The sequence below is a fragment of the Diadema antillarum genome, unplaced genomic scaffold, assembly GCF_040938485.1.
Source record: "Diadema antillarum isolate AM-2024a unplaced genomic scaffold, OU_Dant_1.0 seq00000398_RagTag, whole genome shotgun sequence".
Lineage (NCBI taxonomy): Eukaryota > Metazoa > Echinodermata > Echinoidea > Diadematoida > Diadematidae > Diadema > Diadema antillarum.
The window spans coordinates 599,230-621,674 of record NW_027271389.1 but is presented as its reverse complement, the minus strand read 5'-3'; the positions used below and the strand labels follow the sequence as shown (position 1 = coordinate 621,674).

At 39.5% G+C, this 22,445-nt stretch overlaps 1 protein-coding gene across 1 annotated transcript in view; it reads right to left on the bottom strand.

Annotated features, from left to right (window-relative positions):
* Window positions 1-12,585: 12,585 nt before the first annotated feature.
* LOC139732044 (uncharacterized) overlaps window positions 12,586-22,445 on the bottom strand; it is a 29,532-nt gene continuing 19,672 nt past the window's right edge. Inside the window, exons 3-5 of the mRNA XM_071642923.1 lie at window positions 19,290-19,453; window positions 17,870-17,990; window positions 12,586-16,707 (exon numbers count right to left, since the gene is read on the bottom strand). Of these exons, the coding sequence (XP_071499024.1) occupies window positions 16,283-16,707; window positions 17,870-17,990; window positions 19,290-19,453 (710 nt within the window). The 3' untranslated portion in view covers window positions 12,586-16,282. The remainder of the gene's footprint in view (window positions 16,708-17,869; window positions 17,991-19,289; window positions 19,454-22,445) is intronic.

Sequence of the window (22,445 nt, the reverse complement as noted above, 5' to 3'; positions counted from 1 at the left end):
ACAAATATATACTCACCGAATCTGGGCAGCGGCAACAAAGTTGAAACAAAACTCTCAAACTCAAACTCATACTCAAACTCACAAGAATCACGTAGCAATGTTTCCATTCGGTCTGTGACGGACTTAGGACCTTGTCAGCAAGCAACGAAGGACGCTAGTTCTGGTCCTATGCCAGGCTCACAGGTGTTTGCAACCGACAGGAAAGACCCGTCAGAATTTCCTGCAGATTGTATTGGAAATGAGAATATGAGTAAAGGATTTGCCGAAGGGACACAATATGCACTTGAAAAATCACCGACATCTCCTGTGAGTGAGGTTCAAAGCGACGCCAGCAAAGAATCCTATTATACTTCTTCGTATGACACCTCTAGACAGACTGGCGAGCCCGAATGGGGAATCGACGACAGATCGGAAGCGAAAACAATGATTAATTTTCATAAAGCAGAGCTTTCTTACTCTGAAAAAGACATGACTGAAGGTCTCGAAAAGATACCGACGGCTATAATGCACTCTTCAAGAATATCGGAGTCAACTCCACAACGCACATATTTGAATGAATCTGATCTACCAAGTGCAGAAAGTGCAGCAAAACAAAGGAATTTGTCAGCTGTCACGGAATCGACAACCATTGAGACAAACCAAGTCACCATTTCCACTACCACAGCTCAAAATTCTCCCCACGAAATGGCTGCTAGGAAGCCTGCTACACAGAATCCTTGTGACAGGACTGATATGACAGCCATCCCCGAACCTGAGCATATTATGCACACCACCAAACTGAATAATTCGGATGCGGATGCTCTGCAAGAAATCACTCAAACACTTCCACCTCAGGATGAAGTAAATACAGAAAACACAGCAGCAGACAAGTGTCTATCAGTTCAACAGATCGAAGAGAAAGACGAAGTCAATGTTCCCGACAAGGCTGAAGTTTCCATATCTGCCACTCACGATGTCCTTCGAACACCTATGATATCAACAGAGTCCTCTGGTGACGTGGATGAAGTTCATCACACAGCAAACCATGCGTCTATTAATGATATTGAGACGGGGAAACCTAAAAATCCTTCGGGTCCAAACAATTTAGATTTCACATTAGGGGCCAAAGGGGCACAGCCACCAGAAGCGTTGGTATCCGCTGATCCTTTTAGCACCCATGCCACATATGAGGTAAATCACGACGATTCAGAAACAGATAAAGGAATACAAATGAGGGACGTCAAATCCACATCGACGATTGAGATACAGGGTAGTGAAGTCTTCAGCTCTATTACCGCAGCAGATCTTGTCCCTCACATTCAGCACGCAGGAGAGCACATTGCTTCACCCGAAATACAATTGCAGACTTCGTGCCCAGCCTTTGATACGAGAACATCTGAGACGGTGGTTCATGACGAGATGGCTGCAGATAACAAGGGCGCTTTCGAACCTTTAAACTATGCACCAATTCATGAACACACCACTGAAGACCTGTCATCGCCTGACCAGCAAATGTCTTATGAGTCATCCAGGGAAATGACCTCTTCTGATCAGAGAAAGAGTGGACCGAGAGAAAAGATTCCAGCATCAGATATCAAAGAAAACGAATTGAAATGCGAAAATGCCGAGTTGGTCATAGATCCTGTTCTCATTTATGCCGATCCTGCGCAAGAAATGTTTGCCAGTACCACATGCGCAGAAACGGAGAATAAGGCCATTGAGAATGGTGACGGTTTGCCAGATAACGAGGACCATTCTAAGACGAAAATGGACAATGTTGGTGATATATCGGAGGACGTAAGTGTCCAACCATTGCCTGAAGACAATAGTGAAAGTACAGAAGCACAACTTTCACCTGTCGCGGCCTCTCTGCCAGCATTTATCAGTCAGAAGGGGACTCACGTTTCTGAGGGCCTGGAAACTGATCAGAAAGTACATGAGGAATTGAGTGATCACCCTTTGAATGACTCGGATGAAGCCACACATGATACACGTTTGACAGAATTTAGTACAGTCTCTGAACCACACCCACAGTCACCAGGACTCTCTGAACAGCATGCAGGAATTATCTCCGCAAGAGTCGACCTAAGGAGCATTTCAGAGGAACAGACAAATTCTGACGGACCATTGACGGGGGATGACCCTGGATTGAAGGCCTCGCCGATTGAGAGCAAAGTAGCTAAAGAGCCCAGTCATACTAAGACAGCTGAGGAGTTCTCTTCGAATGGTTATGCACAACAGTCAGAGTTTTCAACTCATGAGGAAGATTCGGCCGACATAATTGCATTCGAAGATATGGCGTTGCTTCAAATAACAGAAGAGGCGATAACAGTACAGAAACCACAGAACAGTGGACCGCAGTCAACGGCAGATAACGATGCAATCCTCAATTCTGAAACTAATAATATCGGGACTGATACCGAAAAGGGTATGAAAGAGGTATTGGCGAGTGATAATGACTCGAGCGATGTAGAGCTAATCATTCGAGAACCGAAGTCTGTACAGTCTCATGTCGACCCTACAAACAGAAATGAAATCGTCACGCCAATTACATCGGTTTTAGCTTCACTTTCATCCCCAAATGAAGGCACACATGAAACACGAGTGAAAAGGAATGCCGAATTACAGGGATCAGATGAAGAAAATCATACAAATGATGCTGATCCATTGGATGTCCGCATTTCAGCTGCGCTTTGTGACGCAAATCCATGTGATGCAAGAGAGTCAGAGCGGTTAACTTCAGAACAGATTTCTTCATCTGCAAGTAAAGACGTAAGACACGAAGTATTGCACCTAGAAGAATCTCCTGGTCCTCATGATGAAATGTCAATAGACGAGAAAGGAAAAATACACTCAGACGACGACCAACATACAAGTCATTGCTCCGTCACAACATTAGCTGAGATAAACCTTGCCACTGAAGACGTCGTCGGTGAAAATTTTTCCTCTGAACGCTTTCCAAGTGGTATCCAAGATACTTTCAGTAATGAGAGGGATAACAGATATGGAGTCCCGCGGCACAAACAGTGCGAAGCTGTAAAACTAGAACACAGGGAACCCAGTGCTACCAGTGAAGAATCAAGAACAGACACTAATCTAGCGCAATCAGATAGTAATCAGCAGTCAAATGTTCCCTCTGTCTTGCAGGAGATCTCCGAAACGGTATCGCCTTCTAAACATGCAACAGACGAACCTACGTTCCTCTTTCCCTCTGTTGAAAGTAATGAGGGAGTCGTTTACGCCGATGAGTCAGTGCCAAATGTTGACCTCGTCCTCACAGAGACAAGTCAAGAGGTAGATCCTCGATCAGAAATGGCATTCTCCTCAGACCATTCACTTCTTTCTCCACAAACGCCTGAATTAAAGTCTCAGAGTTTGCCAGAAAACCATCAACATCGAATGGATTCTGGAAAGGAAGACGATTCGGTGGGGTCCCTTAGAACAACAATGCCGGGAGAAGAAACGCCGGAAAGCAGTGCAGAATGGGAAATGACGAAGGATCAGATAGCCAGTCACCAGATAGAGAGGAGCGAAACTGACGGAGAATTAGAACTGTCCCAAAGCTCGCATTCCATAGGTGAAGAGATGTCAGTGAATGTCACAGACGCAAGCCACCATGACAACTTTGCCAAAGATGCCGATTCGTCCAATAGTGTATCATCATATCAAGAAAATAGTGAGAAGATGAATGGTGAGAGAACAAGTCCATCACCAGAGCAGTACTCTGGATCTGACTTACAACATAGCAATGTCATTGCTTGTGATGGTGTAGGTGCGCCTGATAAAAATTATCATACTCTTAGCTGTAAAGACGACTCTCAAAATATGAAAGATGAGAGCAAAAAACTTTCTGGAAACCAGCTTGAGCCAGTAAAGGGAACTGATCTTACGAAACGTTACCTGCATGCACTAAAAGTTGATATCGGAAAGACTGGAAGGAAAACACTGAGAAGCTTTGACTTCAAATTCGCACAAGTAAGCAAGAGAGAGATTAAAGTCGTGGAAGAAAAAGATAAACAGCTGATGAATTCCGAACTCCAGCACTCAAACCTGCATCCGGACACGGAAAAACTCTTGACATATCGAAGATCTGACAGGGATAGCTCTGGAGATTCATCAAATGCTACTGGAGATGGAGATAAGACCCTGTCATACAATGCATCCGGCGCAATCCCTGGAAACGTGAGTTGTACACCTCCGTTACCGGCAGACGATGAAAACAAAGAAAATGTCAATGCGGCTTATGTTGTTTCCGGAGGAAACACTACTAAAACGTCGGAAAGCTTTGACCTCACGTTTGGAAGAGGAAACGGGGAAGAGGTTACAATTTTTGAAGAAAACGATAAACAGCAGATTAGTTCCGAGTACCAGCATCCCAATCTGCATGATGACATGGGAAAGCTCTTGAAAAATGGTGACGGACCGAGCACTGGAGATTCGTCAAATATTAATGAAGATGATGTCAAGACCCATGTTGAGAAAATCTCCAGCGGAAACACCGAAATCGTTACGTGTACACCTCCGTTTACGACAGACGATGAAACATACGAAAATGCTACTCTGACTGACAATGTTTCAAGCGGGAACACTAAAAATGTAGATGGAGATGATTCGTCAAACACAATTAGAGATGATGACATTACCCTCTCATACGGAGTCTTTGGTGGAAACATTAATATTGGTACCGGTACACCTGCCGTAACGACAGACGATGTAGGCAACGAAGATGTCAATATGGCTGGGGATGTTTCCAACGGAAACAGTGATGAAAAGCTGCGGAGCTATGAAGCCACGTTTGAAAGAGAAAACAGGAGCGAGAGTAAAGTTGTAGAAGGACAAGATGAACAACAGATGATTTCCGACTTCCAGCACCCTAACCTGCACCATGATATGGACAAAAAATATCAAAAAGCTGACACAGAAAGATTGGGAGATTCTTTAAATGCTAATGGACCTGATTCTGACCAAACCTGCAGCGAAAACACAGAAATTGTTACCTGTACACCTCCCTTGACTACAGACGATGAAAATAACAAAGATACCAATGTCACAGGTGGTGTTTCTAATGATACTGATAGTGTTTTAATCGAAAGTACTGAGAGCGCAGATATAGATAAGTCAAATGTTAACAGAGACGACGACGAGACTTATTCATACAGAATCTCCATTGAAAACACTGAAAACGAAAGCTATACGCCACTCGTAACGGCAGACGATGAAACCAACGATAGAACCGATGTTTCTAGCAAAAACACTGAGAAAATGGATGGAGATGATTCATCCAAAATTGATGAACATAGTAACAGACTCCTTTCTGTCAACGCATCCAGCAGTGACGCTGAAAAAATAGATTCTGCACCTCTCTTGAAGGCTGACAGTGAGATCGAAACACACCGTGTAAGTGACGTGGACCCTGTTACACAACCTTCAAAAGTAAACAGCGATGCAGTCTTGTCATTCCGATCCAAGGCGAATTATAAATCTGAGCTTAGAAAACTGTCTCGTGAGATACAAGCCTTCCGTTCAGAATTGACAGAGGACGGATTTGCATCGAGCCATGAAGAGTCATCTCAATTTCCTTCAAGTGATGACTCCGAATTCCTAGCCCTGGAAGCGATGTGTATGGACGAAGATTCAATAGAGAATCGTCTCTCGCTCATCATCGATGAAGATATCATAAACAATTTACACATAAACGAAGACGACGTCGAGCCTACAAGGCGTGGAAGGCTTTACTCAAGTGAAAGTGTCTCTAGTGATTTGGGAGTTTCACGAAAATCACGTATACCAGTTCCAGTCAGAAAAATTTCGCGTAGTCATAGTTGTCTAGCAGACACAGAGAGAGACGACAGCCCGTATGAAGATCATCTGGGCAGTCAATCTCGAAAGCAACGATCAGTTGCACGGATCGTGCCCATACCGCGGAGCGGCACACGTTCAATGCCAACAACTCCCACTCTTTCGAGACGATCCCGCTCAAAAATCCCTGTACTTTCACCTGCTAATCCCACTCCAGGGGCAGAACTCAAGAAGCAAAGTGTCCGAGAAAAGACACGATCATCGAAAATAGTAAGACCAAGAGGGTCTCTTTGGTCGTATTCATCAACCCCGGACCTTGCTAGCGATGGCTTCGATCGTCTCAACAGCTTTATGCAAGAAAAGGCTCGTTCACCTTTTACTCCGACCGGAACGCCAAGATATAACAGTCTCCGACAGAAAAATAAGCAACCAAAGCCTCTTCCACCTTTCAAACCTCGAGAGTGTGCAATAGTCCCTCTTCCCGAATGGGAACGCCTGAAGAAGGTTCTCGACTCTGCAGGGGCACCTAAGGCAAGCACCTGTCCATCTACTCCCTCAGAAACGTGCTTCCTCAGCAGAGCTTCTTCACAGGAGTCTTGGGATTTTCCTACTATGTCTGAGGGATACTACTCACCTAGATCACCCGGATACGCAACACCGCGATCTATGTCTGCTTGTACATCTCCAAGGCCATCGAGATGGAGAGTTGATGGCAAAGTACCGAAACACCTTAGAAAGAAGTATGCTTGGGAACCAAGTGAAGCTGCACTCTCAGCGAACTATGACTTAGATGGAGAACAATTTCAGCCTCAAGCACGGGAACAGCATGACATTTCTTCTACGACGCTAGTGAAAGCACCGACTGTCGCACCGTCTTCAATGGATATGCCGGAGAGCAAAAATGCAGAGAGATCTACTTGTAGAAAAGGAGATCGTTTTATCTCCAGCAGAAAACGTGTTCCCCAGGACGACGCCCATGATGGCGATGATGTTGATAGTTTTAAGGCCAGCAGCAATCCGGCACCGCGAGGCGCTGAAAATACAACACCAACTAGTGGCTTGAAAGCGGAACATCGGGTAGGGTTTAATCTTGAGCAATCTTCATCGGATACTGATTCTGAGCCAGAGCGTTTGGTGAGGTCAGATCCAAATCTTGCGGCAAGAACAAAGGGATCATCATGGAAGAGGAGGTTGTCTCTCCGAAGGAAGAAGACCCCCGAAAAATCCAAGACAAATGATGTGCCAGAGAAATCCCCCAAGAAGAAGAAAAGAATGTTTGCTTTTTTAAAATGGCTGGGACTTAAGAAATGATGGAGATAACTTTAAAGCTGAACTCAAAAGAACCCAGTCAAAGCAACATGAGAAAGGGTAAATCATAAACTTCGGAACACTTCAGGTACCAGATGAAACAGGCTGTCAGGGATTTATTTTGAGCTTCCAACTCTAAGATGAAAACTCACCCATCTTATAGTGATAGGAAGATCATAAACATGTCAAGAACAGCAGATTATGAACAAGAGTCCCTCTTATGCACACTAAATGAATCTCTCTTCCATGATTCCTTTTGTGCTGATTTATTGATGGATGAATGGGGAGTCGCTGCTTGGGTAGATTCCCTTTTGATTTCTTGCGATGCTTTACATTGATGGTTGAAAACTATTCTCTTGCCATGTATGCACGTCCGACAAGCAGTCATTTCTTACTTTCAGCATTTTTAGGGTCTAGCTTTGTGTGGTGTAGGTCAAACAACCCTGTTTACCTGAAATGATGAAAGTTGTTTTGCTATCTCATCTTTGCTCTTGGCAAAACTTTTGAATTTTCTCTGCCGTTGTATAGAAGAAATGAATGATTATTTTGTATATGTTTGAGATTACTATTGCAGAGTGTGTAATGTATTGGCAGAAATTAACTACTTGTGTATTTTTTTTAGGAATGTGCGCTCTTAGCGAAATATTTCTTCGCAGGATGTAAGAGGGAAATAGAGCCTTTTTAATAATATCTAAGTGGTGCTGACTTTGAAGCCTGCATTATTTTGTCTGTATATGTACTTGTTTTGTTAATATACCTATACGCTTGCATCAATTTTGCCAATTACTTAGTTACAAACCATTATCATGTACATTATTAGACAATGTTTAACCTCATGTATATCAATGTATTCCTCTTTCCTCTGTTTGATCTCACTATTTAACTAGGTCTTCAACGAACAAAAAATGGGTATCTGAATATTTGAAGACAGGATGGTAGTTTTAAACATATTTCACGTGACGTAACAACTCCAGCGGCGGGTATAATGATAGAATTAGCAATCGGTAGAATGTCAACCATGATGGCTGACCCTCGTTTGTGGTAAATGGGAAGAGATTTCGACAATGACGTGGAATTAGTCTTTACAATATCAATATGAGTAGTAGGCCTATGTACTGTTGAAAACTGTCGTGTTGCTACGTGTAAATGAGTGTACCTTATATCTTTCATACTGTTTATGATCTTTCGAAAAACTGTCTCGAATACTTGTATATTTTTACAATATTATTGAAATATATCACATATAGTACTTGATTTAAGGGATATCGGTCTCGTATACCTGAGCTGCTGCCCTTCCTCTTCCTTTTATCATAGACATTTTTTTTTTGCTCTACGCATTCACATCGCCCCACTTTATTGACAATTTCTTCCTTCACACTACAGTACATGTATTTCAGTTCTGTACCGGGATTCACAATAACAAATAATTATAGACACAGGACTATCAGTGCCGTAGTGAGTTATATCTACCCATCCATTTTTTTTTTTTGGAAATCTTGAGAGATAATTCATATCTGTTGATTTGAATGTATCATAGAGATGTATTTATTGACTTGTGTAGATCATGATAATATGATCCGTTGTGAGTATGTCATATTATAGTCAGATCATCGTAGTTGCGGTGCTGCAAGTTGCTGCAAAGTCGAACGTTTTTCGACCACTTTGGCGATATGATGACACGTTTCTACTGCTTTGCAGTTGATACTGATACCTCAGACTGCCTTATCGTATAGCGCCTACATTATAAACAATAATAAAAACTAACGTCAGTTTGACCCATCAGGTCATGTGAAATTTTGCCGCGGAATTTATCGTGTTATCCTAATTAAGTTGGCAACTATCGGTATCATATGCCCCAGAAATGTTATCTCGATACTGCTAAAATACATTAAATCTGTACATGAAAATACAAAAAGTTGTCAATTTGAAGCAGAAACGTTCACCTGAATTTCCTAAAATATTTTGCCAATTTGAGGATCAGTTTCAAATTAAGCGATATAGAGACTTTCGATGATTGATAATCAGCAGTCGAGATTCTGCAATCGACAAGTGTACATTTTAATATCAAAGAGCTCAAAATAGTTTCAGTGAAATCGAACTTTTCTTCACTTTAGCTCACAAAACATTTATTTAGAGGCAAGGTTTATTTTATGAAAAGATACAGCACAAAAATTCGGAAATTTGGATTTGGGAACTTGATGGGATGACATTGATGTGGTATTCTGCCAAGTTGATATTTGTTTATTAAACAAGATGACCACGTAGGTAAGAGATCATATACGGAGAAGGATGTGTTGACGTCGACGGTAACGTCAGAGGAAATTAGAATGAATTTCGATGTCATGTTTTAGTATCAGTGTTAGGGTTTAAATACATCGACACCCAAGATGATAGTATGACTGTCATCCTATACATAGGTATATGACTGTGTATTTACCTAAATAATATGCGTTGACTCGTATGTACTCGTACTGTTAAGATTTTATCACCTTTAAAGAAACATATATCAAGGAAATACCAGACGGTTATTTGAGTGTAACATGACATTTTTATATGAAATGAACATTGCGAATTGATTCATGATGTTCTTCGTTCAAGACTAATCTTAACATATCATCAGCCGAAGAATATCAATTTATCAAAAAAGCTTAAAACTGTGATAAGATTTATGTGATAAGAAATGAGGGGAGAGCAGTTTAACTCAACAATCAACTCGGAAATAAATTATCATAATTATGTTGTTTCTTTATTTTCACAATGCGATCATGAAAACGTTGCTTGTTACTCTCACGATACCTTTTGTACCGGATAACGAAATGATATTATTAAAGTTGAAAGAAAATCATGAATCATAAATCACTGATTGCCGAAATAGAGAACCGGTGTTATTTAGGATTCGGAGTTTTACTGCCAGGTGTATTAAAAGCAAAGCTTTACCTTGTATAGAAGTATGTAAATTTTGATATAATGTCAAGAGTAAAAGGTCTTCCGACACTGTCTTAAAAAGATATTCGTTGGTTATTATATCACTTAGATGTGTTTTTAACTAGAATTCACTTGTGGCTTACCAAAGTACAAAAGTGTCAATATCGTTGAGTTTTAAAAGATCTGCGCAACTATCGGCGTCAAGCCTTTATGCAGGAAAGTGCCTCATTAATATGAGAGCGGAAAACGGAAAAGTATGCAGGCGACAAACAATTCTTATATTGCAGAGATAAATTGGAGAACAGAATAGAGTACAAACTTGTTAATCTGTTTCATGTGCCTTCAGGATTCCTCTGCAGTATATTGGTAGAGTACACCCTTATAGTTTTGATATTTGGGAAATAAACGATACGATCTTGAAACTCTCTGCAAGTCTCTGACGAAATGTGTAACCTTTGTAATGTTTCATTCAGAATTCATTTGTGTGTGTGTGTGTGTGTGTGTTCCAACGGTACTAGGGATATAATGCACGAAATTTGGCCTTAAAAAAACAACCAATGTGACCACCTAAACAGGAACTTCATCACGTAGACACACGCTTTCACAATGTCTATATACTGTCCGTTGGAATTTGCATGTATGCAGTTTTCTAAGACAAACAGGCACACACACACTCATACAGTGTATATATATATATATATATATATATATCGTATAATAAATAGCGAAAACTTTGTGCAAAGAAATCGTATATATATATTTATATATATATATCGTATATATACATAGGTCCTATGTGTGTGTGTGTGTACGTACTTTGAGCGTCCGTGCTTTTGTTTCACAAAAGAAATGCAGAGGGAGTAATGTAAACGTAATCAGAGGCGTTACATAATCTGAAAGTGTAAAATGCTATGTAGAATTCGAACAAAAATTGTGATATGTCTTGTATTCATATGAATTTATCATCAATAATCTTAAATCTTTCACACCAGCCGTCTCGCAGCAGAACGTTTCAGTAACTTACACTATACTACTACTACTACTTCTACTACTACTACTACTACCAGGGGCGGATCCAGGAATTCTGTAAAAGGGGGGGGGGTAACTAATGTTTCTGGTGCCACTTCTGGGTTTCGTTTCATTTTTGTCTTTTTATTTCTTTTGTTTTTAACAAAATATAAAGGGGGGGGGGGCGTGCTCCGGTTGCTCCCCCCTCTGGATCCGCCACTGTATACTACTACTATTACTACTACTACTACTACTACTACTACTACTACTACTACTACTACTACTATACTACACTATGTACTACTAATTCGAGGGCATGTATTCTTGTATTACCTTTAGCCGATGCCATCTCGGATTCCATAAACGAAGTTGCACCTCCAAACCTGTCTATCTAGTATGACTGTCCTTAGTTAATTAATGCTATCAGGGTTCATGTCCTTCTTCAGTATACGGATGAAAGTGGCCCTACTTCTTCCTCTTTTTGCAATTTCCTTTTTGGTCTTCCAGAGTATGGGGAGGATGGCTCAGGGTGCCGCGCACTGTGTCCCGCTGATCTTTCACGGGTATTTTTGTGTTTGAGCTTGAAATGAATGTGCTGTGTTTTCAAATCATATATTCGTAGTTTTTGTGAATATCATAAATGAAGTAATTTCCATCCTCAGAAGAAAACCAAGATGTATTGCTGTCATTCATGGTCATGCTTGCGTCATTTTACAAGTACAGTGTATTTCATTGCTAAGGCTCAACTTTGCATTGTAATATGATCTACTTAACAAATAACATCAACTACGAACTGTAAAAGGAAAACTGAATTAATCCCTGTCTAAACCGGTGTTTTCAAATCCTGTAAATTGCTGTGAAACAAAAATGATGACCAAACCTACAGTTCACCCCCTAAAAAGCAACACTCACACTGCAGAAAATCACACGTCACACCCTGTTCGTTTGGACTTTAAGCAAGACTACAGGTTTGCAGATCTACCTATAGGTTTACGATACATCTGGAATATTTATTCAAGATATTAAAAAAAATGACAAAATAACCACTTCCCGTGTATCCGATATACAAACATTGATTAATATTCTACATTAACAAGTGCCAATATCAGGGCTGCCAACCTTGAGTGAGAGTTTGGCGTGAGACACTGCATGAGGGAGCGGAGCGACCTCCTGGCTAGCGCATGGCGGCCTGCTGTGCGGCCGTACGAACGTACGTACTACTAGTATGTACACAGTACGTCAAGCGATGTAAAGCACACGTCATTGCTATACATACTGTAATTTGCCATAAGTACAAGCTACGCTCACGCGGTATGGTAGAAACCAATCGTAATCCAATAGCTCGTCTTTGCGCGCGAACCGAAAACGATCGGGAAAATCTCGAAACTTTGGGCTTGGGCATATCGATATTCGGAATATCAGAGAATTTAGAGATATATTTATTTTTTTTACATTCCATTTTGGGGGTTTAGCGTGAGATTTCGTTTATCAGAGTGAGACAGTCAAAATTGGTTGAATTGCGTGAGTCTCACGCTGATTGCGTGAGAGTTGGCAGCCCTGCAATATTTACTTGACGATTGAAAGACATACAGCAGTAGACATCTTTATACAGGTAAGATGGCGTAATTTACAACTTACGGTAAGCTGTATTGACAATGAAAATTTCAACGACTTGAAATACAACTGCATTTTGTGAAAGCATATATCGTAAAGTAAGAGGCACACGGGCCTAGAATGCTATTGATTTCACCTTCATTCTATTTTGAGTACTGAGTAGTTCGGAAGTTTGATGATTAACGTCGACAGCGACACTGAATCGGTGAGAAATGGCATCATGTTCACCCTTTCATGGAATCAGAGCATTTGGTTGTTGTTTTTCTTGTCATGATGGTCAATATTGGTAGGCAGGGACATAATGATTGTTTATACGTCAGTTATGAAATTAAGGCACTTACAATTAATCAGTATATTCTAACAAAAAAGCAAACAAACAGACACCTATCCCCTGATGGAATAACGAGTTTATCCGATACAAACACTCATTCTATAAGGGGAAAAAATTAAACATAACAAAAATCCTACTCAGATAAGCTATACCTTCCCGTATAATAAACGCCGATCTACCGTTTTCTTTCTTTTCCTGATTATCAAAACGTCGATGTTGGGTGTTTTGCATATAAAGAAGGGTAAGGTGAGAGTGGGGTTTGATAGTGAGACAAAACCTGAAACACCCGAAATTCACATCTGTTAGGATTGCCAGCGGCGCAAAATTCAACAACACGCTTATAAACACCAAACCAAACAGGTTTGAAGGTGGGGTTTTTTTCAGGTCTGTATTATGATAATAGTTTTCTTTATAGTCGCATAGTCTCGAATTTACGTCTTTTTTTCCCTAATGATACATCAGACTCCTGCAAACGCGGGACATGACGAAAATATGAAATCCTCCACTTTTCCTCTTACCCACACATCTTTCAGCAAACTTAAGTTGAGACAGCGGACATCAGCATACTTGGATCCAGGAGTGAAAGTGCATGTAGCAAGCTTGCCAGCCCTTACCTTATAAACATTCACAACCATAGGCAATCGGATAAGTGGCAGTGGCAAAAAATGGTAACACAGAGATTTATTATTGCTACAAATCACATGCCAAAATCTACGATACACGACGATTATCACTGTATAGAAATATGAAGTGGAACGAGGAAAATCTGTAAAATCTCAGAGAGAACATCAGTGCATTATTCATAAAAGGCAACAATTAGAACTCATCGAAATATACGTTTTTAGCGTTAAACGACAAAATAAAGATCATATTTACTGAGGTATTACTTTAAACGTGAAGTGAAAGGCAAATTTTCTTATGGCATTTCGGTTACACAGACAGCATTAAACACAAAAAGATTAAAATCAAATTCATTTCAAATGGCACGTAGTGAAGACACTATTTTGCAAATTTAATAACGGCTTACCTAATCGATGCATTAATTAGTGCCATTATTGCGGCATATTTGGGAATTTCGATATTCTTCAGTCACTAAAAGATTTGAAGAAACTAGCGAATTTCTTAGGTTTCGCAGGTTGTGCCAAACAAAGACAGGGATGACTATTCGGTACTGGTATGCCACTAAATCGAAAATCGAATTATGAAGCCTTTCAAACAAATATCAACATTATAAAAAATATTTTCGATCGTTTACAGTATATCTCCATCCCTTCAATTAAACACATTACTCAAAACGAATGTCTAAACATGATTGATACCACAGTGTCAAACATGATACATATCTAAGTATTATCTTATACTAAAAATGTAAAATATGTATTTACATACATACAGACGCTTGGAAGAGATGTTTATGACGGAGTAAAAAGGAAGATGCAAACTAAGTGGTATGAAAAATAAACAATATCCTCTCTTCACCACTGATATAACATCGAACAAGAACTTTCATTACCTCCTTAATTACAAAAGCAGCATAATATGAAATCTCTCCTTTGAAGTTCATGTGTTATTACACCGATCTGGTGACGCATAAAGGCATATCGAATGACCTTTCGAGTAAAAAGCCAGTAGATTGTGTGAGCCCATAGAAGTAGTGCAGATTGAACTCAGCGCATGAAAGTAGTGCAGATTGTGTGAGCGCATGGCACCGAGGCAGATATTGAGTACTTAGCTTGTTTGTTTGATTTGGTCAACTTCATATCATGTCTTGGGATGACTGAATCCTGCCCTGTATTATTTCTCTCTGTCTCTGTCTCTCTCTTTCTCTTTAAAGATTTTTAGTTCTCAGAATTGACGCGACGATACCTATGAAATTACTCTACTTTCATAACCAATGTGATTGTATGTTAAAATAGAAATGATGATTTACACCGTACATATATAATACAAACCTCTATACAATATCCGCACATGTAGCATGCATATCTTACCGAAAAAAATCAACAATTTCATGACATAATCGGATTATGTCATGACTTACCGTCTCGTTAAGCTTTTTAAGAACCGGTATGTAATAAGTACAACATTCTTAAGCACTTATGTTCTATTTGACATACACAATTTTTCATACAAATCCTCTGTGAAGCTAAAGAGATGCCGTTGAAAGACTTGCTTATTTATAGAATGGAGTGCATTTTATGTCACTAAATCATACACAAGTCCTGTAAAAATATATGAAAGACTCATAGAAACAACTCTCTTGACACTTCTATTGAGGTAATTTTGAATTTATCTGTTGCGGATGAAAGGCTCACCAAGATCGGTTAAAACAAACACAGTTGAAATCGAGTCTATAATTTTACATAGGTAGCTGCAGTGAAATTATGAAAGCAAAGCGTCGGTTATTGAAAAAAAAAATTGTACTTGTTCTTGTTATAATAGTTGTTAGGTAGTCAAATATTGTGGTAAGAATTACTTAATAGATCAAAATTGTGTATGAAATTGCAAGAGTTTACTTGGTAAGCGGTATATAGTTCAGTTGGACTACCAACACACTGTCATGCGATTAGAAACAACATGACAGTAGATAAAAAAAAAAACAGCTATGAAGAACGTGATCTATTAATGCGCTGATATACTGTATAAACCTCTCCTGTACACAAACGTAAGATAAGAAGAACAACAAAATTTAAAACGTCCCAATTTTACTGAATGGTATATAACATATGTTTGATCTTCTGTCGTATCATACACGTTTACACTTTTTGCTATTCGCTGCAGTCTAAATTCCAGGCATATTGTAGTTCTCTGAAGAAAGGTAAGTCAAGCTAATGTGCCTAGGTACCGCCATTGTCAATCGAAACGGTGAAAAAGAATTAGAAGAGGATATTACAGAATCATTAACAGATTGAGTTTTGTTCTTTACGACACACTTCTTCCGCCATCGCTGAAAAAAGTTGTAATCGTTGCAGATAAACATGGCACAGTGAAAATGATATCGTCACGTAATGGGTACCTGGCATTAATTATCTCTTCTCTGTTTGAAACCTTGATTGTTCATCTTTGAACTGTGAGCTGTGTACCGCAAAAGCTATGAAACAATTCAAATGGCATATACGAATCGAGTGTGCTAAAAGGTATTATTTTACCACACCGCTGTTTTTTTTTTTCGATTTTAAGTCTCTACATATCTTCATTCTGCAAAGGAGTGCAAATCGATGTATTCACACTTATTGCCTGGAATTTAGACCGAGTTTAACACTATAAAACTCAATTTCCTTTGCAAGCATCTAAACAATCGTTTAGAGTTATGTCGAATTAGAACAGCATGTCATCCCGTGCGTATCCACTATCGACGTATCTTCGTGACCGACGGCCGCGATCCACCTGCCCGTAAAGGCCACCCCGGGTTGCGTAAACGCCGTCGTCGTACGCCGGGGACCCCCGCATACCGTTTCGCCTGTCGTAGGCATCGCCTGGGGCTGGGAAGGTCTCACGCGTATACACGACCTCCTTCTCCCGCGGCGCAGGGGCGGCATCGGGGAGGAAATCGTCGTCGTCGTCGTCGTAGTAGTAACCTCCCTGGTGCGGGTCGCCGTAGACTTCGATGGTTTGGTTTGGTCGAGGGCCGCTTTGTGGTCGGGGACGTCGGCTACCGTATCGGCCGGAGGCTCGTGGCGGTCGGTATTGCTCACGTTCCATGACCGCTGGTGCTTCATACGACCGGCGATGGAAATCTAAAGCTATCAAAACAGACAAACCACGAGTCTCTTGACACATCTGAAGACTGAAAATTAATCTACAGATTCGAAGTGCAAAAATATTCGTTTTTTCTCGGCACTTTCACATTAAATTGCAATTTACCCTAGAGGTTTAATGCATCTCAACATTGTTTTGCTTACATGAACGACGAAAAATTGCTCGGAAAAACTTTGAACACGATTAAGCTTGCTGTCCTTTTTCACACGAGTGGACGGAGTTTATTTTCTTGCAATCAATCTTGGGAGCGGGGGTGGGGTCGAGTCAAGATTGCCCTCGAGCAAATTCATTACGACCTATTTTCGAAATGTGGTGCAACTACTTGTATTGGTCAAGGGTTTATTGATTGTTCTTTTGTTCAAATAGTTGAGAATATTTGTTCTGAATTCCTGAACACGTCTTGCTCATTACACAATGTCATTACATTTATTACTTAGATCAACAACAGTGACGACAATTCTGTGCTATTGCCAAATTCTCCAAAATGGGCAGAAAGTGAGAGTGTGAAGACCATTGCATAATACAAATGACCAGATTTCTAGGCTCTTGACATCATGCCTTTAAAATCTTGACTGTATACATCGTCTCATTGTGAATATTTGTATCAAGGGTGTGAGTTCAGAGTGTTTCAAACGAATTTAATATGAGGAATTTGCATGTGTAATTTTTCGTTATAATCAGGACAGCAAGTGCATAATTTTAAGCAGAATCTTCATTTTCAATACATTTCGCTAATAATTGATATTTCCTTACATAATATTTTCTTTAAAAAAATTGTTATTCTAATATCATATTATAGGGTTAAAGATTAACGTGAATGCCATGTAGTTTGCTATGTGCTCAGTTATCGGTCTTGTGAGCATGATGTTACATTTGGTGATTGGAAATAAGATTTGCTGAATTACCTTAAATTGAGTTGAATTGAGTTGCATTGATTTGATTTGAATTGAATTGAATTAAATAATATTGAATTGAATTGAATTAAATTATATTAGGTTAAACCAGATTGATTTGAATTAAAATGAATTATTGAACTGCACTGAATTTCAATAAATTGAATTGAAATGAAATGAATTAGATTGAATTGAATTGAATTGAACTGAATTGAATTCCGTTTATTTCCTCGTGTTAGTCCATAGATCATACCTCCACGGGTGAGGCGGGCTGGGGCGTACTCCGAGTAGGTTTCTCGCTGTCTCCGTGGGGGTGGTCTCGCATCACTCTTCCATTCTTTGTATGCTGCCTGGAAGCCATTGGCAAATGCAGCCTGTGTTCAAATGATCCATGAAACAAACAAACAAAAACGGTGTTACTCTTCATTTCTGTGGTACGGGTTGAAATTTAATGCATTGCCGATAGAGGGCGTGGTCTCCAACTTTAGGGTTGCGGTTTACGCTTGCTGGCGTACGTTTCATCAAGCATGTAACTGTTCAATTGGCTGGATTTTGCGCCACTGGAAAGAACTCACTCTGATATGGCGATCACAAACGGAATGCTAAACAATGAGGATGGAATGCTCTGCGACATAATGGGAACATTCCTATCTAATACGATCAAATATCATTTATAAAAGGGCACGAATTGTCCTGTATTTGGATAAAGAGAAAGAGAGATATATTCTCTCTAGTAACATTGAGTAATAAAGCAACGCTGTCAAATCATGACCCTGATGGCATACAAAACGCAAGCACACACACACACACATACACACACACACACACACGCACTCAACTAGAATTTTTTGAATTTTCGAAGTTCACGATACATCGTAACTCGTCACCTAAGATGCGAGCAAATAGTCAAATACCTCTTTGGATGAAAGTACAAACAACAATATAAGAATATTGTTTGGCAGTCAGAAGATTTATATTTGAACTTCCTCGCATCCATGTCATAGAATCAAACAAGAATAAAAACTTGAATGCTTGATTTCTACTAAATTTTGATTTCTGAAGTTTGTTCCAAAGTAGAAGAGAACTAAAACACGCACAAAAATGGCTGGAAACTGTCAATTCCAGAGAAGTCTGTATACAAACAGACAAAACACACAAGAGATACGCACTTTCGAAATAATTTTTGCACATATTAAAAAACAAAGAAAGAAACAAACAAACAGCAATTCACTGGTTCAAACTGAACTATTGCTTCCTTTATCTTTGACAATCTTTTGCGCATCTTAACTTTGAGTCCCATTCCCTCTGAAGTGTTTATATTTACACCACGGCTATGATATTATGTCTGTGGTAGTTTTATAATACTTTTGAACAATATATTAATATAAACTCTATCATAGCATTTTCTCCCCTGATATTCCCTTTTGAAAGTTAGTTTCATTCAAAATTGCTGATTTATACTTTTCAATCTCCACCAAACCTAACCTTTTTGCTTTCTACTAAATTCATGACATAGCAACAAACGAGGCGTATACATCTAGCCATTAAAGTTTGTAAAAATTCTTCTTTTTATTTTCTATATATACGTGTAAACTATATCCTTTTTTTTCAAATCCCAGACCGAGTGAATTCATAAATGAATTCATAAAGACTTTACTGCTTCCGGGTCATACCTTGAGGTTAGCCGCCTCACTCTCGAAGTTGCAGTAGAACATGTGGCAGAGGAAGATACCCTGACTCTGCGACCAGGCTACGAAAACGAAGATGTTGGGGTACTCTTCATCGTGCACGCAGTAGTGGATGTACTTTGTCTGGATCGATTCGTCTTGGAAAGTATCTGTAAGCAGGACAAAAAAAGAAACAATAAACGAAACTCCAATGTTATTACGAGTGCTATGAGAAACACGGGACAATAAAGACGTGCCAACGAGTTTACCTCTGACTTCAATTGTATTTAGATGTTTTCATTTCATGATACATGATAATATTATACAGTCAGACCTCGATTATCCGCGGCCATTTCTCATCCGGACTTCTCTCATATTCGCATGCATTTACAATGTGAGACGCAAAAAAAAAGTGATTTCAAACGCGATTAAAACTTTTACAAATCTCACGCGATTTATCCAGAATATTCCTGATAGAAACATGATATGAATTTTATGTTGAAATATTTGAATTTCCGCAAAAAAAGGACTTTAATTTTACCTACACGCTAGCAAAGAATACATCAATACAGCGTGTAGCCTACGCTATATGTACTTAGCTACCACTTGGTTGGTAGGTACATGTAAACGTAAATTAACATTCTTTCCCATATCAGACCAAACCGGTCCCGCCTTGGCCGCATAGCAGAGGCAGGAGAGCCCCTGTTCATGCGGCCATGGCGGGACCGGATGGTTATGACCATGGCGGGGGATGGCCATGGCGGGACCGGATGGCCATGGTTATGACTAAGATGGTTATGTGAATGTTAATATTCATATAGCCATCTTGAGTTGACAAGAGAATTGCACCATCACTATACAAGAAACATTAAGAAATCACGCGAGGAGCAATGCTATAATTTTTATCATTGCCAAGCGCAATTCACGTCTGGAACTTTCCGAAAACTGTTAAGATAATATAACTTGCGATCGTTCCACTGACAATGTTGATATGTGCCAAAAGAAAAAAAAAGAAAAAAAAAACCGGAATGGATAGGCTACGGGGTGCATGGGAAGGAGTAAGTGTAAACATTCAAAATGTAAATAATTTACCTCTTTTACAGAAATGTATTTATATTTTTCCCTAACTACAGGTCTATCCGTTGGTGTTTCGGTGACGGCAAAAACATATCATACTTTATCAAGAATGTGAAAAATTGACAAATAATAATGAATAATAATATGGCGTCTTGTAACTTCTTATTTTGAGAGGGTTAGCAGAGAGAGAGAGAAAAAAAGATAGATAGATAGATAGATAGATAGATAGACAGCTAGATAAATAGAGAATGATAGAAAAGGAGAGAAGTGGTAGGTAGATAGATAGAGAGAGAGAGAGAGAGAGAGAGAGAGAGAGAGAGAGAGAGAGAGAGGGGGGGGGGGGGAGGGAGGGAGGGAGGGAGGTACCAGACAATTTATTCTGATTGCTCGTTGATTTGTACCCTATTATAACGAGTACAATAAACTTGAATTTGTAGGTCACAGATCTGCATTGTATAGCATCGCAATGGCAGCAGTCTTTAGGGAGTGGTGTTGATATCCCGAAAGAAGTATTAATAGAAATAGCAAGAGTATTCTACCTAGTTTTCTCACACACGCAGTCAGTTCAACTCCTCATATTGTCAGCTCCTTGCCCAAATCTCAACATCAGCAGATCAGATATGCGTCAGTTTCGGCAAATTGCATAAGAATGTATTTTTATCATAGTCACAAAAGCAGGTTGCTTCGGGAAACACACGCAACCTCATGGTCCAGTTCGAAATTTGTTTTGTTAAAGTTCCGAAATCAGTGAATGCTTCGAGAGTACATAATAAACGATAAACGATAAACTTCCTAAGGTTGTAAAATATAATTTTATGAGTATAACACAGATTATCTGTCATTCTACGCAGATTCACGTTGTCTTTCCAAGAGTAATTCGTTTCAGTCTGTTCCTATAGTGAACAATTTCTAATCGAGAACATCGTCGGAATTATTCCGACGCTTTCCAAATATGTTTATTTTTCCACGTCGCCGCTTAATCATTTCTGCAATCTGTCAAATCCAATGCGTGGACCCATGCATCAAAAACGTGTGGACGTTTCATATTTACTTTACAAACCTTTCCCATCAAAGTTATTTGCAAAAGCGGGACGGCCAAGGACAAGCGCTATCACAAAGAACCCTGTGCCGATAATAAGATATCATAAACGTCAGGAGATTTGTCAATAAAACTTTGGGGCGCGGAGAGGGCGACGCCCAGGTAGAAAAGTATTAGAGCTGATCTGACATCGCCCAAAAGAAAAAAAAAAAAAGAATCGAAATGAATGATCACTACCATTGACAAAAAACGGAAGTGCGCAGGTCCTGCTTTTTCGGGCGTATACGTTGTTGATGTAAAATAGCAGTATATCATAGTGCGTATATTGCTTTTTGCTGATGTTATTCATTTCTAAATGTAGGAATCGCTCCTCTGGGATTTTTTTAATCTTCAAATCACGCTAAGAAGTCAACGAAATAGTGGGGGCTCACAATAATCGCAAAACATGACGAGCGAAGGGTAGAAACTAATCCAAAATGTCATTCAGTTAGTCAGAATATTACAAATTATTTGAATCGAGGAGGGGTTTTTGATTTTTTTTTTCAAATTTATATCAACATGGTTTTACTAAACGTTCACTATGCGTCGAGGAGCCTGACATTACACGTCTGCTGCAGAACAGAAAGCATAATCTATAAACTAAAGTGTACGAATATGTGTCTTCAATACTTCTCAGCAATGATCAAACATGTTGTTACATTATAAATACATTTCAAACGAAGAATAACAAACCCAAAAAGTCATCAACAACCAAAAATGAATTAACACAGTAAAATGACCTTTGATTGATGACGGATGAAATAAGTGGCTCTTTCTTTTTCTCCCCTTTTTGAAAAGTCGCGTAGGCCATATTACAGTCACGCGCAGACTTATCTTTTTGATAGTTAAAAAAAGATCACGAAAGACATCTGCTTGCCACGTATAAGACGCCCAAATCTTGCCTTTTCGTATCCCGACTACATAAGTGCTCTCGAGTACAATTTAAGTAAAGTATGTGCTTTTAAAATATTTGTTTTTCTTATGTTTACCCAACATAAACAGTGCAT